The sequence below is a fragment of the Eucyclogobius newberryi genome, unplaced genomic scaffold (assembly GCF_026437365.1).
Source record: "Eucyclogobius newberryi isolate DKJ021-1_F unplaced genomic scaffold, fEucNew1.0.hap1 SCAF_14, whole genome shotgun sequence".
Lineage (NCBI taxonomy): Eukaryota > Metazoa > Chordata > Actinopteri > Gobiiformes > Gobiidae > Eucyclogobius > Eucyclogobius newberryi.
Window position 1 is genome coordinate 12804634 of NW_027315768.1, and position 17597 is coordinate 12822230.

Consider the following 17597-nt stretch of genomic DNA (forward strand, 5'->3'; position numbering starts at 1 on the left):
TGAGAGAGTCAGATTCTGGAAAAAAACAATGGTGCTGTTGCATTTTAATTAAAAAAGAAAAGACGTCACAATTACATTTTAACTGAAGAACAACCAGAATATGATCAATACCATGTGTTCAAATACATTATAGGTAGCTAGCCATTTTTTATTTATTTGGAGAACAAATAATTGGTGTGGTAATTGAAAGGCAAATTCTGTCTAAAGCCACATCTTTTTCAGCCAAAAAACAGAGGAAAGATGCAATTACTTCATTACATGTGTTTCTAAAGTATTAAAACAACACAAATAATCAAAAACCTTCATTATTGCTGGGAGGGGCTAGTTTCTCCACAGACCTGACTGGTGGAGTCTCCATGGCGGTGTCTTTTTCACGTAAATTACACAGAACGGCAAATAATGTATCTACCGTATATCCGTGGAGAATATTCCAAAGTTTGGTTTTAACTTTCCATCTCCATGGAGTAATGCTATCAGGAATTTTACATAGTACTGCTTTAAATAAGTGATTTCACAATACTAACATTTCAAACTCCATTTTGATACTAAAGAATCCATTTGATTCTCAATAGCCTCGATTTACCATGGTAATAATTTAAAATGTTTGTGTTTAGGTCAATTGTTTTTGTTTTTCAACATTGATCCTTCTTAATAATAGTGAACCAGTGGTGCTGCAGTTTGTTACTCTACAACTGATGTTTTTCAGTCAGGTTTTAGACTTCATCACAGCACAGACTGCTGTTGTCAAGGTAACAAATGACATCCGCCTGAACACTGACACGGGCAAAGCCTCAGTCTTAATTCTGTTAGATCTGAGTGCTGCTTCTGACACTGTCGATCATGGGATCCTCTTACAGAGACTAGAGGACTGGGTGGGCATCAATGGCACTGCTGGTAAAAGGTTAAAGTCCTATCTGGAAGACAGGAAGTGCTTTGTTGAAATTGATAACTGTGTCTCAGACCACATGCCCCTTGACCTGTGGCGTGCCCCAAGGGTCAGTCCTGGGACCCCTTCTGTTCAACCTCTACATGCTGCCGTTAGGTCAGCTGATGCGCAGCGAAAATGTGTTTATCACAATTATGCAGACGACACTCAGATCTATGTTTCACTGTCGGCGGGGGAATATGGACCAGTAGATTCACTCTGTCACTGCATCCAACAGATCAGTTTGTGGATGCAAAACAACTTTCTCCAGCTGAACTCAGACAAGACAAAGAGAAAGTGTTAGCGGCCACCTCCAGAGTCTCGCTCTAAAACCTATAAACCAAGTTAGAGTTAGGTAATAATGGATTCAGACTTGAACCTTAATAGCCACGTCAAAGCAGCATAAGCAGCTTTTTACCATCTAAAAACATTTCCAAAAATATAGTGTCTAAACCAGATTTGGAGAGACTTATCCATGTGTTTGTCTCCAGTAGATTAGACTACTGTAACTGCTCACTGGCCTCTCCAAACGAGCTGTAAAACAGCTGCAGTACATCCAGAACGCTGCTGCTCGGGTCCTGACCAGAACCAGGAAGTACCATCACATTAGTCCTGTTCTCAGGTCTCTGCACTGGCTCCTGTGGCTCAGAGAAGAGACTTTAAAGCAGCTCTGCTTGTGTACAAGTCTCTCCATGGCCTAGCACCAAAGTACATCTTGGATATGTTAGTGCCATATGAACCATCTCGGACTCTGAGGACCTCAGGGACCGGCCTCCTGCTGGTGCCAGAGTCGGGACTAAACATGGACCGGCCTCCTGCTGGTGCCAGAGTCAGGACTAAACATGGACCGGCCTCCTGCTGGTGCCAGAGTCGGGACTAAACATGGGCCGGCCTCCTGCTGGTGCCAGAGTCAGGACTAAACATGGACCGGCCTCCTGCTGGTGCCAGAATCAGGACTAAACATTGACCGGCCTCCTGCTGGTGCCAGAGTCGGGACTAAACATAGACCGGCCTCCTGCTGGTGCCAGAATCAGGACTAAACATGGACCGGCCTCCTGCTGGTGCCAGAGTCAGGACTAAACATGGATCGGCCTCCTGCTAGTGCCAGAGTCAGGACTAAACATGGACCGGCCTCCTGCTGGTGCCAGAGTCAGGACTAAACATGGACCGGCCTCCTGCTGGTGCCAGAGTCAGGACTAAACATGGACCGGCCTCCTGCTGGTGCCAGAGTCAGGACTAAACATGGACCGGCCTCTTGCTGGTGCCAGAGTCAGGACTAAACATGGACCGGCCTCTTGCTGGTGCCAGAGTCAGGACTAAACATGGACCGGCCTCTTGCTGGTGCCAGAGTCATGGGGAATCCGCATTTCAGTTTTCAAAATCTGGAACAGTCTTCCTGAAAATTTGAGACAGGCCTCTAATCTATCAATGTTCAAATATAAGCTAAAAACAGTTTTGTTTAGCTGCTCATATGATTTAAATTGTTTTCTTGATTCTTCTCTTTTATATCTAAAACTGTTTTGTGATTTCTGTCATTTTTTTGTGATTATAATGCATTTTTTTCCTGTTGTGTGAAGCACTTTGAATTGCCTTGTGTAAAAATTGTGCTCTACAAAGAAACTTGCCTTGCCTAAAGTAAAACTACAGTTAGAAGTAAAGTACGTTTAGAATTTTATTTTTAAGAGTATTTCACACTGTTTTTGAAAACTATTAAAGAGTGAGTGTTGTGATATTGTAAACCAAAAATATATTTTTTATTAGGACTTGAACTCAAAACCTTTGGTCAGGATGTCACCATGAACATGCTAAAAACAATTACTCAATCCACACAAACATGATTTTTACCTTACAGCAGTTTTCAAAGATGTAGTGGAGTAGAAAGAGCAGCTCGTGCTCTCAAATGTAGTGAAATAAAAAAGAAGCAGAAATAAAGCAGAAAACCCTGCAGTCTTAGCTCTGGGAAAGCTCAAGATTATTCTAAAACTGTTCAAGAAAGCAAAATAACATATAATAATAAAATTATTATTATATATTATTTTGTTGTTGACAACCCTAGCTTAAAGGTAGCACTGTTAATATAAAGTTACAAGTGTTTTGTGTTGCATCGAACGGCCAAGTTCCTATGTTTTTGAATTTTGTTCATTGACAATGACAATAAAGTTATTCTGATTATTATTCTAGTGTTACAGATTGTAGAAAAAGAGGAACCTTAACTTAAACCCAAAATGCACTAAATTGTGATCAAATAAAACTAAATACAGATGCTACAATTAATGCAGTTGCAATGCAAAATGTGTCTTTTGTCAAATGGCATTGTTTTACAGTTGTCATAATATGCACAAGAAGTTTTACAGTGATCTGTGTATGTTAAATAAATAAAAAATTAAATTAAAATAAAAAATATTAAAAAATAGAGTGTTTATTTTACCATTATTATTAGTATTATCTTGTCTTACGCTAGATGTTTTTATTTTATTTTATTTTATCTTTATTTTCCCCTTCCATTCCTTATTAAGAAATGAGAGGTTTTGTCTAAAGAAGTTTTTGTTTGTAAGAGTTCTTCTATTAAGAGTGTTTTTTTTAAACTTCCTATAAATTATCTGTCCTTTTCCTCTGTATCTACTTGCGTTGCAACAATGAAATTTCCCCATGTTGTTGTTGTTGTTGTTGTTGTTTTATGGCGGTTGGCATCCGAGTGTTGCATTACCGCCAGACTTTATTCCTCAGACTTTGTCGTAGTCCTTAAAAGTTCTTCTTCCATTGCTTTGGTGTTACAAAGCCCATGAGGTCATGAGATGTCTTTGCTTTTGTATCCTTTAGAAGTTCTTCTTCCCCTATGACTTTGTCGCAGCCCTTAAAAGTTCTTATTCTATTTTTGGACAATAAAGGAATATCTTATCTTATCTTAAACAATGACTAAAGTCTGTTTAATTAAAACCACCACTAGATGTCACTGTAGACACGCAAAGCAAAAGGAAGTACAACGACTCGTAAACACGCCTAACTCACATTCACAGCTACACTTATTTCACACTAAATCATTCCTATAAAAAATTATAGCCCGATCATTCTTTTTCTTGCAGAACTGTCGTTTTCATGTCGCTATTTCGTGACTTTTTCCTTTGACATCACGCACGCACCCTCGGGACAAACTCCTCACCGTCCCGCGAGCAAACAGCAGAGACGCCCCGCTCCTCCGTCTGCTCCAAACGCGCCGCGACCGTCGGAGATGCGGTCACAAGTCGGCAGAGTTGTCCGCGGTGTCAAGACGGGACGGATCCAGCCCAGAATGTAGAAACGACACCGGAAAAACACACGGGCGAGAGCATGCGACACTGGGACTGTTTGGAAAAGGAAGTTTAGCCGCTGAACTTGTCTTTTTAAATGTAGCGCTGGATATTTTTTTTTTTAAACTAATGGAAGTTGACGAGAGCTCTGGAAACGTCCACGCACGGTAAGTCTGGGAAACAATTCTTTTATTAGAAAAATAAAAATAAAAAAATAAAAGGAAGCTCTGGAAACGTCAACGCGCGGTAAAGTCTGGCAAACAATTCTTTTATCACAAATAAATAAATAAAAAATAATAAAAGGAAGCTCTGGAAACGTCAACGCACGGTAAAGTCTGGCAAACAATTATTTTATTACAAAAAAAATAAAAAAAATAAAAGGAAAATATGATGAATATTTTGGATGAGCTCATGTGTGGTGGGATTCGCCCCGCAGCAGCAGATTCGCACTATTCGCCGGTTTCTTTGCAGAGCTCGGAGTTTGACAGAAAGACTTTGCGCGTGAAAAGTGAAAATGAATTGCAATTTGTGTGTGTTTTTCTCCAGCCCGAGGGATTGTGTCAAGCAGATGAGTTTTGTCATGGACGAGCATGGATCGCAGACGCATCCCAGGCAGTCCACAACGAGGTAACTTTGGTTTTGTGTGTGTGTTATGAGCTGTCAAAGTTCTTTTACTGTAAGCTCTCAGATCTTAAACCCAATCGTGCAACTTTTAAATATCATATATATTTGTGTCAGTTACTGTGGGATTGTCCTTTTGGCCACATCCTTATTTACTTTCCATCTCCTTCTAGTTAAAGGTGCATTATGTCACTTTTCTAGGAGTGCCTGAGATGCCATTGCTTTGAGTAGAATGTCTCACAATGGCGTTAAATTGACCTATCTCCGTGGAGGCGTCAGGTCGAGTTACAGGTCAGATCTGTGGCGAGGCGAGCTCACTCAGAATGCATGTTTGTCAGGCTATTTTAGAAGCAATTAACAAATGAATGAATTGGAGAGGAACATTCCAGGTATAACTCTATCTGCAGGGAGAGGAGGTGGCGGAGCTCCAACCGGTAAAGTTACATAGTGCACCTTTTAAAGTGCACTAGGAGTTCTACAAATAACATGGAGATTAAAATTTGATCCAGATTTGTTGGTAATGTCTTGGTCAGAACTGCTGTGGCGATGATGCAGTCCAATTTGAGACCAGGTTTAGATCTTACTGTTGGACCAGGTTTAGATCCGGTGATACTTTGGTGTTATGTGAAGAAAGGAGCTCATCTGAGACCAGTGTCCTCTATCCATCCATCCATCCATTTTCTACCGCTGGTTCCCTTTCGGGGTCGCGGGTGACTGGAGCCTATCCCAGTGACTTCGGGCCTTAGGCGGGGTACACCCTGGACAGTGGCCAACTTGTCGCAGTGTCCTCTATCCCAAAGGTTTAATTCCCTCTCCACTGCACACTGCTGATGTGTACTTTAGCAAGGCGTTTCACTATTCCTGCCTCCAGTGTCTGTGTACACTGTGGGAAGCTTGTGAATAGAGGACTTAAGAGTGTCAAATGCAAGTACAAAGAGCCCTGTAAATATGAGTTACCCTTGGCAACTCTTGTCACTTTTTATTTGGTTTTGAGGTGCACTGTGACATTTCTGGCTCCTGAACTTGATTTTTCTACAAATATGTTATCACTTTGCCCAGATTGTTCCACATTATGCTATTTAACTTCTCTATCTTCATGGAAACGAACAGGTGACTCAATCAAGTCAAGTTACAAGTCAGATCTGTGTTTAGAGGAGGTTCCACTCACTGTTTGTCAGGAGATTTTTTAGATTTCACAACACATGTAATTGAATACTGTAAACTAGATAAGTTTAATACCACAGGAACATTACAGCTTGAGCTAAATGAATTGGGAAAATAACTAAATTACACATTTTCTGACAAAATATTACGATTAGATTTGCAATTTTGGTTTTAACACTGGGATTCTGTTCAAAGTTGACATTCTAAACAAGGAGATTTGACCAAAAAGACCAAATTGGGGCCTCTAAACTCAGAAAATAACACCCCAGTCTTTGTGATTTGCTAATTGCAACCATTCACCCCCCCACCACAAAAGTTACATAGTGCATCTTTAAGTAACTTCCTATTGTAATTTTTAATCCCAATTCTAGACTAATTTGTGAGTCCGTCCACTCATTGTCTCTATATTAAAGCTCAAAGCAAATTCCATTCAGTCATTACATCCTTGCCACTTGTTGGTGACGCTCTAACCTCTAAACTCTGCTCATTTCCTGCTCGCGGGGCTTGCACTGAGAAATTGCCTTGACCACATGTTGGGGGTCATGGGAAGTATTTTATAAGGCAAACATTCGGGCCCCCTCTGTGTCTCTGTGATGGGCCGCTGATCGGTGGAAGCCATTGACTGTAAAAAGAGAATCTGTCACGTCCGCTCCTCTCGAGGCGATGGCAGAGCGGGAAAGTGGTTTAGAGGAGCAGAAATGAGCTGGACTCGAACTAGAGATGAAAATCAATAACTACGATGCGGAATTGTTCAGAAATATGTTGGTTTGACGTGGCAAATGGACAAATGGTGTAAATGTCAGTTTTGAATATTTTTGTTGCCTCTTTTCTGTTTTTATTTTTTGTTTTTGTGACCACTCAGTATTTTCCCTTCGGTACATTGTAAAGTATGTTTTTATATTTTATACAGAAAATGTCAGTTGAAAAACATTTATGACATTTATGTCAAAATATTGACAAAAATGAATATCTCAATATATTTTTGCAGTATCCCAGTAATAATATTCAGACGATGTTTAAACCTCAATTAATACATTTTAAAGACATGTTTTATGTTTTTTAATGCAAAATGTCTGTAAAATGAATCACAGATGTGCAGAAATATCAGAAAGTTGTACAATAGAACGTTTTCATTTTAACTTTTATTCATTTATTTTTTATACCTTAAACAATAAACTCAATAACATATCTTCAAAACAACTTTCACCATTATCTCTAAGTTTTGATATATTGTAAAAATGAAAGTGGAAATACATTAAAAAGAACAACATATGCGCAATACCGGATGGCTAAGGGGCTAGGTTGCGGTACTGACAGAACCCGACCATAGTGACATTTTTTGGGACATCCAATCACAACAGCTTATTTGTAGCATGTGTCTCTAAAATGCAGAAGTTGTTTTCCTTTTAAACATTCCCGTATCTTTCACAGCAAAATCAATCTTTTGCATCAGATTAAACCTACTGTAAATCTGTGCGGTTTCTCAGTCCTTTTTGTCTTCTTTCTTTTTTACTTGTAAGTAGAGATCGACATATCTTGTAAGCGGCCATGTTTGTTGTTGTTGTTGTTGACAGTAACGGACCATGTGGTTCTCTGATTGGTTAATTTGCCTGTCATTAGAAATCAGGGAGCCCGGATACAGTTCCAGGCTATAAGTCTTTGTAGTATTGTAGTAAGTATTGTAAAAGAGCTTAGTCTTGGCTCGATTGGCAAAAAAATCTTGATCATTAATAATGCATAAACACACATCTTCTTTGTTGCATATTATTATTTCATTCATGGCATTAGCATGTAATAGTAATCGCGCGTGATGTGGGAAATGTAATCTTCGTCAGCCATGCAAAAACCTGTATCGGTCGACCTCCAGAACATTGTTGTTTTTGCCTTTTGTCTAGAAAGTGAGTCTTCGGGGACCTGCACTTGTACTTGTGCACGACTGTATGGACTTTCCCACCAGCTCTGCTCCAGGCACAGAGATGGTGACGTCAGCTTATTCAGTTGCACTTGTCAAAACTGCAAGAGGGAAAAATGTGTTCCAACTCTTACTATTTTAAAAGTTGGACATAAATTAGAGCTGAGCCTGTGATCTTAGACGTCCAACTGTATCGCTGTACTTTCCAATGAAGTGTTCCATAAATCCCATGCTAAATTTCCACGTGTCTTTTTTACCCTTTACAAATATAGCATTCATTGACATCATATAGAAACACAACACTCTTTTGGTTTGACTTGCCATGGCACTGGGACTAAACGTCTACCTAAATGTTTCTGTGGTCGCAGTATTATTTGGAAAAGTCAAACCGCCGTCCGCCATAAGCTGCGAGGATGTGGGGGCAGTGCACATGTTTTTGGCCCTTCTTGTGGCTTTTTATTTTTGGGGGCCAATAAAGCACTTCTGGTAAAGATCTTTTCAAACGCCGACATATGGATGTGACATTGCAACGTGACCCTTATAGCGATGGACGGGGTTGTTTTCCATTTTCTTCTGCCACTAATAAGATCGCTTTTACCCACATAAATATATCACTGTACATACATTTTTAAAATCTTCAAACAAGTATTTATACATAATTGTAGCTATGTAATCGTAGTGATGTAATACAAGTGTCAAAGGTAGTAAAAGCTGTATGATAGTTAATGGTAGCATACGCATTAGCCGGCTCCTACCAAGTGAACGTATAGTGGTCATTGTTTCCCATAGGTTTACTGGTTTGACCACACAATGACCACGTACCTGCAGTGTGCATGTTGTGGAAGAGAAATACACGTAGTAATAAATAATAGTAATAACAATATTATTTATTTATTTACTTACTTGCTTGCTTGCTTGCTTGCTTGCTTGTTTAGATGATTGCCCTAAAAATATGTAATTTACATTGACTAAAAACTCGCCCACAGTACTGTTTTACCACAAAGAGAGCAGTGTACTTGTTTTGTGCAGCTTTATGTGTGTTCTATAGGCGGCAGGTCTTCCAAAGCAAAATATCAACCTGTGCTGGAGAATTAGGGCCGATAACGGATACACTTTAAAGAGCAAATATTGGCTGGACTGGATCACTGGGAATGACAGACTAGATTAGGCAAGATAGAATTAGGTAAAATACGGACTGAATCTACAAGAATACAGTACAGTAGTTTATTAAGGAGTAATGGAACAGATTTGGTAAAGACTGAATAAAACCGCTTTATGTTTATTGTATAACTCACTGAGAGAGGTGTTTTTACTCATAATGTGCAGTTTGAAGCCCAACTCGCATGATCCAATTTACAAAGTCATAGTATTCGGAATGTACACCACTGTATATATTGTACTGTAAATGTATAACTTGATTGACAGGGCAAGGGGCACTGGTGGTACTGGTATCATGTTAATCGGTTCTTTCAAATTAGTATTTTCTCTCGCTTTCTTTCGGTGTTGTGACAGTAAACGAGTCACGCGGCCCGGCTCACTTCCTTATATATTTTGCATATTTCAACAGTGAAACGGCACAACTAGAACGATGAGTCTGCCTGTCCTTTAAACATTCTACTGCAACAAGGAAAACAGACATGAAAACGACTAATTGTAGCAGATGCTTTTCTTATTGCAACCAGACACATAAAGCGCCGTAAGTGTTGCCCAAGAGCACAGAGTCGTTCTTTCTCACCTTGATAACCTGCAAACGACACTCCGTTCAAATATTTAGCTTGTTGCGTTGACGATGTATGATGATACGCCTCAATCTGATATCGATAGTTGTAATTTTCCTACTCTTTTAAAGTGGATAAGCCTCTCTTTCTTGGCTGTGCTGGCCGGGATCTGGCCCGGGCTAATTAGACACACCTTAAACCATGAGCTCAGCGGCTGGCTCCGCTCAAACTCAATGTGGAATTGGTTAAAGGTATTGAGAATCCCCACAGCTGTTTCCCTACATGTAGCCAGTCCAAGGGCACAGCTGCTCCTCCAAATCCAGCGCCGAGAATTATGGGTAAGAAAGAATTACAGGCCTCTATTTACTTTGATACCAGTGCTTAAACTAAGTGGTGAGTCGAAAGGCACTGACAGCCGCGTGTTTTCTAAGTGACTGTACCACACGTGACACGAGCTCCGAGGCGTCGTTTAAAAGCTGTTTTTTTTTCTTCTTTTCTTTCTTCCAAGATGCAACAAGTTTATTCCCTCTGGAGAAGAGAACACTAGGCTGCACACTGAATCACAACTGTAACGCACTTAAAAAACAACAAAGTTAATAACTATTGCAATGCACGATGATATTGAAACTACTTTATTCCACTGACAAATAAACTATGCAATTATTGAAAAACATTAGCGGAAAAAAATAATGGCAGAATGAAGCACTTTATTTAGTATCTATTATATAAATACTAAATAAAGTCATAGAAGTTACCGTATTTTCCGGACTATAAGTTGCACCTTTTTTCATAGTTTTGGCCGGGGTGCGACTAATACTTATGTTTATACTTGTATACTTATACTCCGGAGTGACTTATTTGTTATTTTCACACTTGCAACTGCATTTCATAGTCCAGTCACTCCCAAAATGTGAAATGTGGACTTGAACAAATATAGTCCGTCATCTTTTTCTCTAAATGATAATCTAGATATTTCATATTCAAATCTAAGTACCGGGTAGTACACATTTTATCCTCACATTTGCCTTCGATCATCTTGGATTAACAGAATTGGATGGAAAAGGATGATATGCGTTCATTTTAATTCAACAATTCGTTTTGAGTGCTATTTGGGTTGCCGCAGTGAACTAGTCTTCAGTGCTTTTGCAGGTTTTTATGCCAAATGCCCTTCCTTTTGCCACCAGCTGTGATTTGGAGATGGGAATGTGTTTTCCCCAAGGACACATCAACGCTGTGGGCTCAGGTGAGCTATATGAATCTGCAAAGTTCATTGAAATTAAAGTTGAAGCATCCATTAGCCTAAGTTGCCCTCTTTATTCTCTCTCAATAATGTTTGAAGCCTGCTCTTGCATGTCGGCCGCATAAGGCAGGTGGGGCCCTTTGTTTGGGAAAGATGTGGAAACGTCTTCAGGGCAAACACTTATGCCTTGTTGTGTCTTGTTCTATGTCATAATGACATGTGTATAATACGAGGATCGAAGACAACGTTCAGTTTTCAAACGTTTTGTTTCTTTGTCACATGTTTTGTTAGTGGGTGGAGTGCCTTGCTTTGGCACAACTGCAGATTGTGCCAAAGTGTGATTTGGGTTGGTGGCTTAGTGATTGTGCAATAGCAAGTATGTCTACAGGTGCAAGCAGTTACAATATAAATACTCAGTAGTTTCAGTTTATTTATTTTCATTTGTTTATTCAACAGGGCGTTCAGACGCGACATCAAAATCACGTGATCACGATTCCTCTTCTGTAACATCTCCAAAGAGCAAGTTTGTCCAGAAATGTATTGCTGTGGTCAGGAGGGACCAGTGGACTTGCAGAAATCACTCCAGACTGAGCAGTGTGCTGTTTGTTTCAGGTAGTTAGCAGCTGGCTAATGCTAATTTACAGATTGTGTGCCTATGCTAATAAGCTTAAGCCTACTTGCAGTCAGTTTTAGAATCGGTATCAGAAAAGTTTTATTGCCACTGATTAAAATTCACAAACATAGGAACTTTGGTGATTCGGTGCAACATAAAACAATGACCAATAATATAACAACATTGATAAAATCAAAAAGGGCACGCATTAAAGAAAAACTATTTCAATCTACTATAGGATAAAAATAGGCTAACTATGTACGCAAAATGTACAGTTAAATTTACAGATGTAGTACAGAAAGTGAACAGTGCAGTGGGTGATTGATTAAATTATAGTGACAGGTGACGGGTGTTAGGAAGTGTCCATGAGTCCAACAGCAGAACGAAAGACAATGTTCTTGTGTCGGAAGGCTCTGGTCGTAGGCTCCTACCTGAGGGGAGTGGCCTCCTGCCTGAGGGGAGTGGCCTCCTGCCTGAGGGGAGTGGCCTCCTGCCTGAGGGGAGTGGCCTCCTACCTGAGGGGAGTGGCTCAGATAGTTCATGTCCAGGGTGAGAAGGTGAAAGCTGGTCGTCCCTGAGCCTTGGAGACCTACAGGTCCTGCAGAGATGGAAGTCTGCAGTCAATCACCTTCTCAGCAGAGCGCACAATGCACAGTAGTCTCTGTTTGTCCCTGGCTGTGGCTCCAGCGTACCACACGGTGATGAAGGAGGTGAGGATGGACTCAATGATGGCCGTGTAGAACTGCACCATCATCTCTCATCATGCCGCAGGAAGTACATCCTCTGCTGGGCCTTCTTGATGAGGGAGCTGATGCTGGGCTCCCACTTAAGGTCCTGGGTGATGGTGGTGCCGAGGAAGCGTAAGGAGTCCACTCCCGGGGGGAGTCTGTGATAGTGAGGGGGGCTGGGGGGCTGATCCACTGTCTTCTGGGCGTTGAGCTCCAGGTTGTTACCGCTGCACCAGGACACCAGCCGGTCCAACTCCATCCTGTAGACGGACTCATCCCCGTCCGAGATGAGCCCGATACAGGGAGAAGAGCAGGGGAGAATTACACAGCCCTGAGGAGCTTCTGTGCTGAAAGTCCGAGTGTGAGACATTCTTCTTAACAAACTATTACTAATTTCCACTGTCCAGGTGTTATATTTTAGGATCATACAGCAATGGCGTGCGGTCAGGGCTATCAAGGCAATCAGTGATAGGCCAATAGAATTTAAAATTACAGTGTGTCACAACTATGTATGAATTGTTTTAAAATACAGTGAACCCTCGCTATAACGCGGTTCACTTTTCACGGTCTCGCTGCTTCACGCGCATTGTGTTCTGCATTCTGATTGGCTAAACAGTCTCTCCGTGTCTTCTCTACCTGTGTGTCAATAACGTTATGGAACACAAACTTGTGTTGATTTTGTGTTTTAATGCATTACAGTGGATGTTAGATGTGGTAAGTTGTCGTCCTTTCCTTTTGTTGCTCTTCCACGCTTTTCATTTTCAAACATTTCATAAGTTCTATCGGCCGTGCAAAGCTAAAAGGCATACCACGAGCCGCACGCACCACGAGCGAGCGGCGCCGCTTCTCCTCCGCTGCACCGGCGTTTCCGTGTCCGATCACCGGCTCCACCACGAGCGGCACGAGCCGCACGCGGCTCCGCTTCTCCTCCGCTGCACCGGCGTTTCCACGCCCGAACACCGGCTCCGCGCTCCCGCACCCGCCGCCCCGGAGGTCTGTACCTGGGCGAAGATGTGGCCCCAGCCCGCCACAGGAGCAGACACGGAGAGCGGGGCACCGGCTCCACCCGGAGAAAAGCAGCCCCATACAACCAAGGTACAGCCCCGTTTCTCTGCTTTCCCCGCTCCACAGACGGGGGCGATCTGGTCACAAAACTGGACTCAAATGCGTCTTGATTGGGCTAGAGCAACGCCGGCGTCTGGTATGTGGACTGCCGCTTCTGTCCCAACGTCTTTGTTTTGTTAGTCGTTTCCATTGTTTTGTTTTGTTCCCGCGTCTCTGTGTTGTCTTCTGTCTACATCCCTGTTCCTTCACTTCATCGGACATTACTGCACCGTCCATCGCTCATCTCCTCCCTCACTCCTGGACTATCTACTGCCCTAGCCGCCAGCTAACAGCTGGCTTAACACCTGCGGAGGTCCGTCATGGTATCGCGGGGCCTCCCTGCCGTGCAGACAAGGTCTGGGGCAACCAACGCCACTCACTCCACCAGCTTCAACACCCGGTCCACTGCTGCTTTTTCACAACTCTCTGCCCACCAGCTTCTAGTTAACCAGCCTCTAGCCACCGCCAACATACTAACTGGATTACTCTCATCTGCTGCTACGTTCCATCTCCTCCTCGGACTATCACTCCCGCGCCTCCAGGCCACCGCTCCACCAACTTCTCGCCTACTCACCTACACCGCTGCTGACCTTCACCTCCTCAACCATAACCATCGTCTCCCAGCTGCTGCTGCCTCTGCAGCTAGCTCAGCTGGGATCCTTCGCCGGCCCCGCTACATCCACAGGGGCTCTGGTCTCTCCCATAACCACCACTCCAACGACGGCTCACCTATCCCCTCACTCTGGACTAGTTTTTGCCCCCCCGTCACCCCCACCTGCCGCACTGCCAACCTCAGCAACCTCCGCCCCCCCACCCCTGTGCCCCCATCCATCTCCGCGCCCCCACCCATCTCCCTTGCACTGCTGAACTGCCGCTCCCTCTCCAACAAATCACCTGTTATATCTGAACTGCTACTGGACAATAACATTGATCTGCTTCTCCTCTGTGAAACATGGCAACAGCCCCTGGATTTCTATGCTCTCAACCAAGCCACTCCCTCCAACTACACTTACACTGCCAAACCCCGCCTCTCCGGGCGTGGGGGAGGTCTTGCTGTTATTCATAAAAAATCTACATCCATCACTGAACTGAACCTCAACCTTCCATCCATCTCATCATTTGAATACCTTGCCTTCTCCCTCCCCAACTCTATCACCGCTATCCTGATCTATCGTCCCCCAAAGCCCCACCCCTCTTTCCTCACTGAATTGTCTGAACTCCTCACCATCGCATCCTCTCTCTCTGCCCGCCTCCTACTCACTGGTGACTTCAACATCCACATTGACTGCCCCAACGCCCCACTGACATCCGACTTCCTCTCTCTCCTGGACTGCTTCCATCTCACCCAACATATTGACTTCCCCACCCATACCAAAGGCCACACTCTGGACTTAGTCTGTTCCTCTCTCCTACCCATATCTAAGCCCCACCCCCTCCCCTTCCCACTCTCTGATCATCTCTGCATCCTTTTCTCCGCCCCCCTACCCTCGCCCCACAACCCCAAAAAACGCACCATCACCTACCGCAATATCAAGTCAGTCAACCCCCTCACGCTCTCCCAGCTCATATCCTCTGCTTTCCCCCCTGACTCCCCCCCCTCTTCCCCCGACGACTATGCTGTCATGCTCAACACCACCCTCTCCGACTCCCTTGACTCCCTAGCCCCCTGGAAAACCTTCTCCGTCTCATACATCAACCCCGCCCCCTGGTACACCCCTGAACTCCGCACCATGAAGCAGACTGGCCGCTAACTCGAACGACTCCTCAAAAGAACCCGCCTCACCGTCCACGCCGAAGCTTTCAAATTACACATCTCCTCCTACCGTGACGCTCTCCAAGCCGCCAAATCTGCCCACCTCTCCACCCTCATCAACAGCTCCCACCGGAGCCCTCGCACCCTGTTCTCCACCGTCAACAAGCTGCTCCAGCCACCGGACATCACTCCACCCTCCTCCCCTGACCTCTGCAACTCTTTCCTCCTTGCCTTCAATGACAAAATTTCCAAAATCAACAGCTCCATGACTGCCGTCTCCATTAACTCCATCACCAACCCCACCCCTGCCCCCCCTCCTCTCCCTGACCACCCACCCTTCCCTCCCCTCACCACCTTCTCCTCTGTTAACTCCTCTCATATCATAGACCTCATCACCGCTTCCAAAACCACCACCTGCTCTCTCGACCCCCTCCCAACGACTCTAACCAAGGCCTGCCTCCCTGCTCTCATCCCCCATCTCACCACCCTCTTCAACCAGTCTTTATCCCTCGGCCATGTTCCTTCCATCTACAAACTGGCCTCCATCACCCCCATCCTCAAAAAACCCACCCTAGACTCCGCCAACCTCTCCAACTACCGCCCCATCTCCAACCTGCCGTTCCTCTCAAAAACGCTGGAACGCATCGTCGCCGCCCAACTTCACACCCACCTCCAGTCAAACAACCTCTATGAACCCCTCCAATCTGGCTTCCGCCCACTTCACAGCACTGAAACAGCCCTGGTCAAAGTACTCAACGATCTCCTCACCTCTGCAGACTCCGGGGCCCTCAACATCCTGTTACTACTAGACCTCAGCGCAGCCTTTGACTCTATAAACCATTCCATCCTCCTACAAAGGCTGCGCCAACTGGGTGTTGAGGGCTCTGCACTTGACTGGCTCACATCCGACCTCACCAACAGGCAAGAGTTCATTTCCCTCTCCGGTCACTCATCCACCCTCTCCCCAGTAACGCAGGGGTCCCCCAGGGCTCAGTCCTCGGCCCCCTCCTCTTCATCTGCTACATCTTCCCCCTTGGTCACATCCTCCGCCAACTCAACCTGGACTTTCACTGCTACGCTGACGACACCCAGATATACCTCACCACCAAATCCACCCAAAAGCCTCCCCTCAGCCACATCGAAACCTGCATCTCTACAATAAAATCATGGCTCACTCTCAACTTCCTCAAACTGAACAGTGACAAAACAGAGCTCCTCCTCATTGGCACCAAATCCACTCTCAATAAAACTGGTCCCTTTTCACTCAGCATCGACACCTCGACCATCACCCCCTCTACCCTGGTACGCAATCTCGGTGTCATCATGGACCCCACCCTCTCCTTCACTCCCCATGTCAGCCACATTGTCAAGACCTCATACTTCCACCTCCGCCGCATCGCCAAAATCCGACACTGCCTCACCCTCCCCGCTGCTGAATCCCTCATCCATGCCTTCATCTCCTCCCGCCTCGACTACTGCAACTCCCTCCTCACTGGCATCTCCTCCCATTCCCTCCACAGACTCCAAATGGTCCAAAACTCCGCTGCCCGCCTCCTCACCCACACCCGGTCCCGTGAACACATCACTCCCGTTCTCCGCTCTCTCCACTGGCTCCCCATCAAGCAGCGCATAAACTTTAAAATACTCCTCCTCACCTTCAAAGCTCTTCACCACCTTGCCCCCCCCTACCTGTCTGACCTCCTCATCCCCCACCGCCCCTCCCGAGCTCTCCGATCCTCCTCCTCTCTCACCCTGACTGCACCAACATCCCGACTCAAAACTTTTGGCGACAGAGCATTCTCCCGAACAGCACCCCGACTCTGGAACTCCCTCCCCCAACCTGTCCGCCACTCTCCCTCACTCACAACATTCAAATCCCGCCTAAAAACATACCTCTTCACCCAAGCCTATGACCTCCCCTACCCCTAGCCTCCTCTACCCCATTGCCTACTCTTCTACCCCCTGTTACATCCCCATCTTTTTCTCTCTACTTCTTCTGTCTTGTTCATTTTATCTGTATATTAATGTGTTCTGTACGTGTTGTCCCCCCCTGTCTGTAAATACCCCCCCTTTTTTATTATGTTCAGCGTCTTTGGGTCACTGAAAAGCGCTATATAAATAATAGTTATTATTATTATTATTATTATTATTATGTACACGTACGTAAAACCGCTTGCCAAATTGAAGTTTGCGAGGCCGATGAGAGCGGCGCACGTGAGCTTCAATGTTTTATGGAGTATCTCATTGTATAATAACTGTAAAAAAATAAAGGTTTCTACTTCATGGATTTCGCCTATCGCGGGTTCTTTTTGGAACGTAACCCCCGCGATAAACGAGGGTTCACTGTATATAAAAATAAGCCTGTTCTCCCCTCACTTCTGCTGCTGAAGCCTGGCTGGCTGAAGGCACAATTTCTTTTAGTGGCCTCTACAGGCCGCTGGGCAGTACTGCACAGAAAGCATGATTCTGCTTTTACCACAGCTGCACAATCTGTGGCCGTGTTCAGAGGCCCGTTCATGCTCCGCTCTCTAA

General features: G+C 44.5%; 1 protein-coding gene across 3 annotated transcripts in view; it reads left to right on the top strand.

The window, feature by feature from the left end:
- Nucleotides 1-4289: 4289 nt before the first annotated feature.
- cobll1b (cordon-bleu WH2 repeat protein-like 1b) overlaps nt 4290-17597 on the top strand; it is a 47799-nt gene continuing 34491 nt past the window's right edge. For 2 of the 3 annotated variants that reach the window (XM_072444328.1, XM_072444327.1), the window contains exons 1-2: nt 4306-4379; nt 4759-4839. In XM_072444328.1, the coding sequence (XP_072300429.1) occupies nt 4342-4379; nt 4759-4839 (119 nt within the window). In that variant the 5' untranslated portion in view covers nt 4306-4341. Of the gene's footprint in view, nt 4380-4758; nt 4840-17597 lie in introns of all 3 variants that reach the window. The other variant, XM_072444331.1, reaches the window with a different exon arrangement.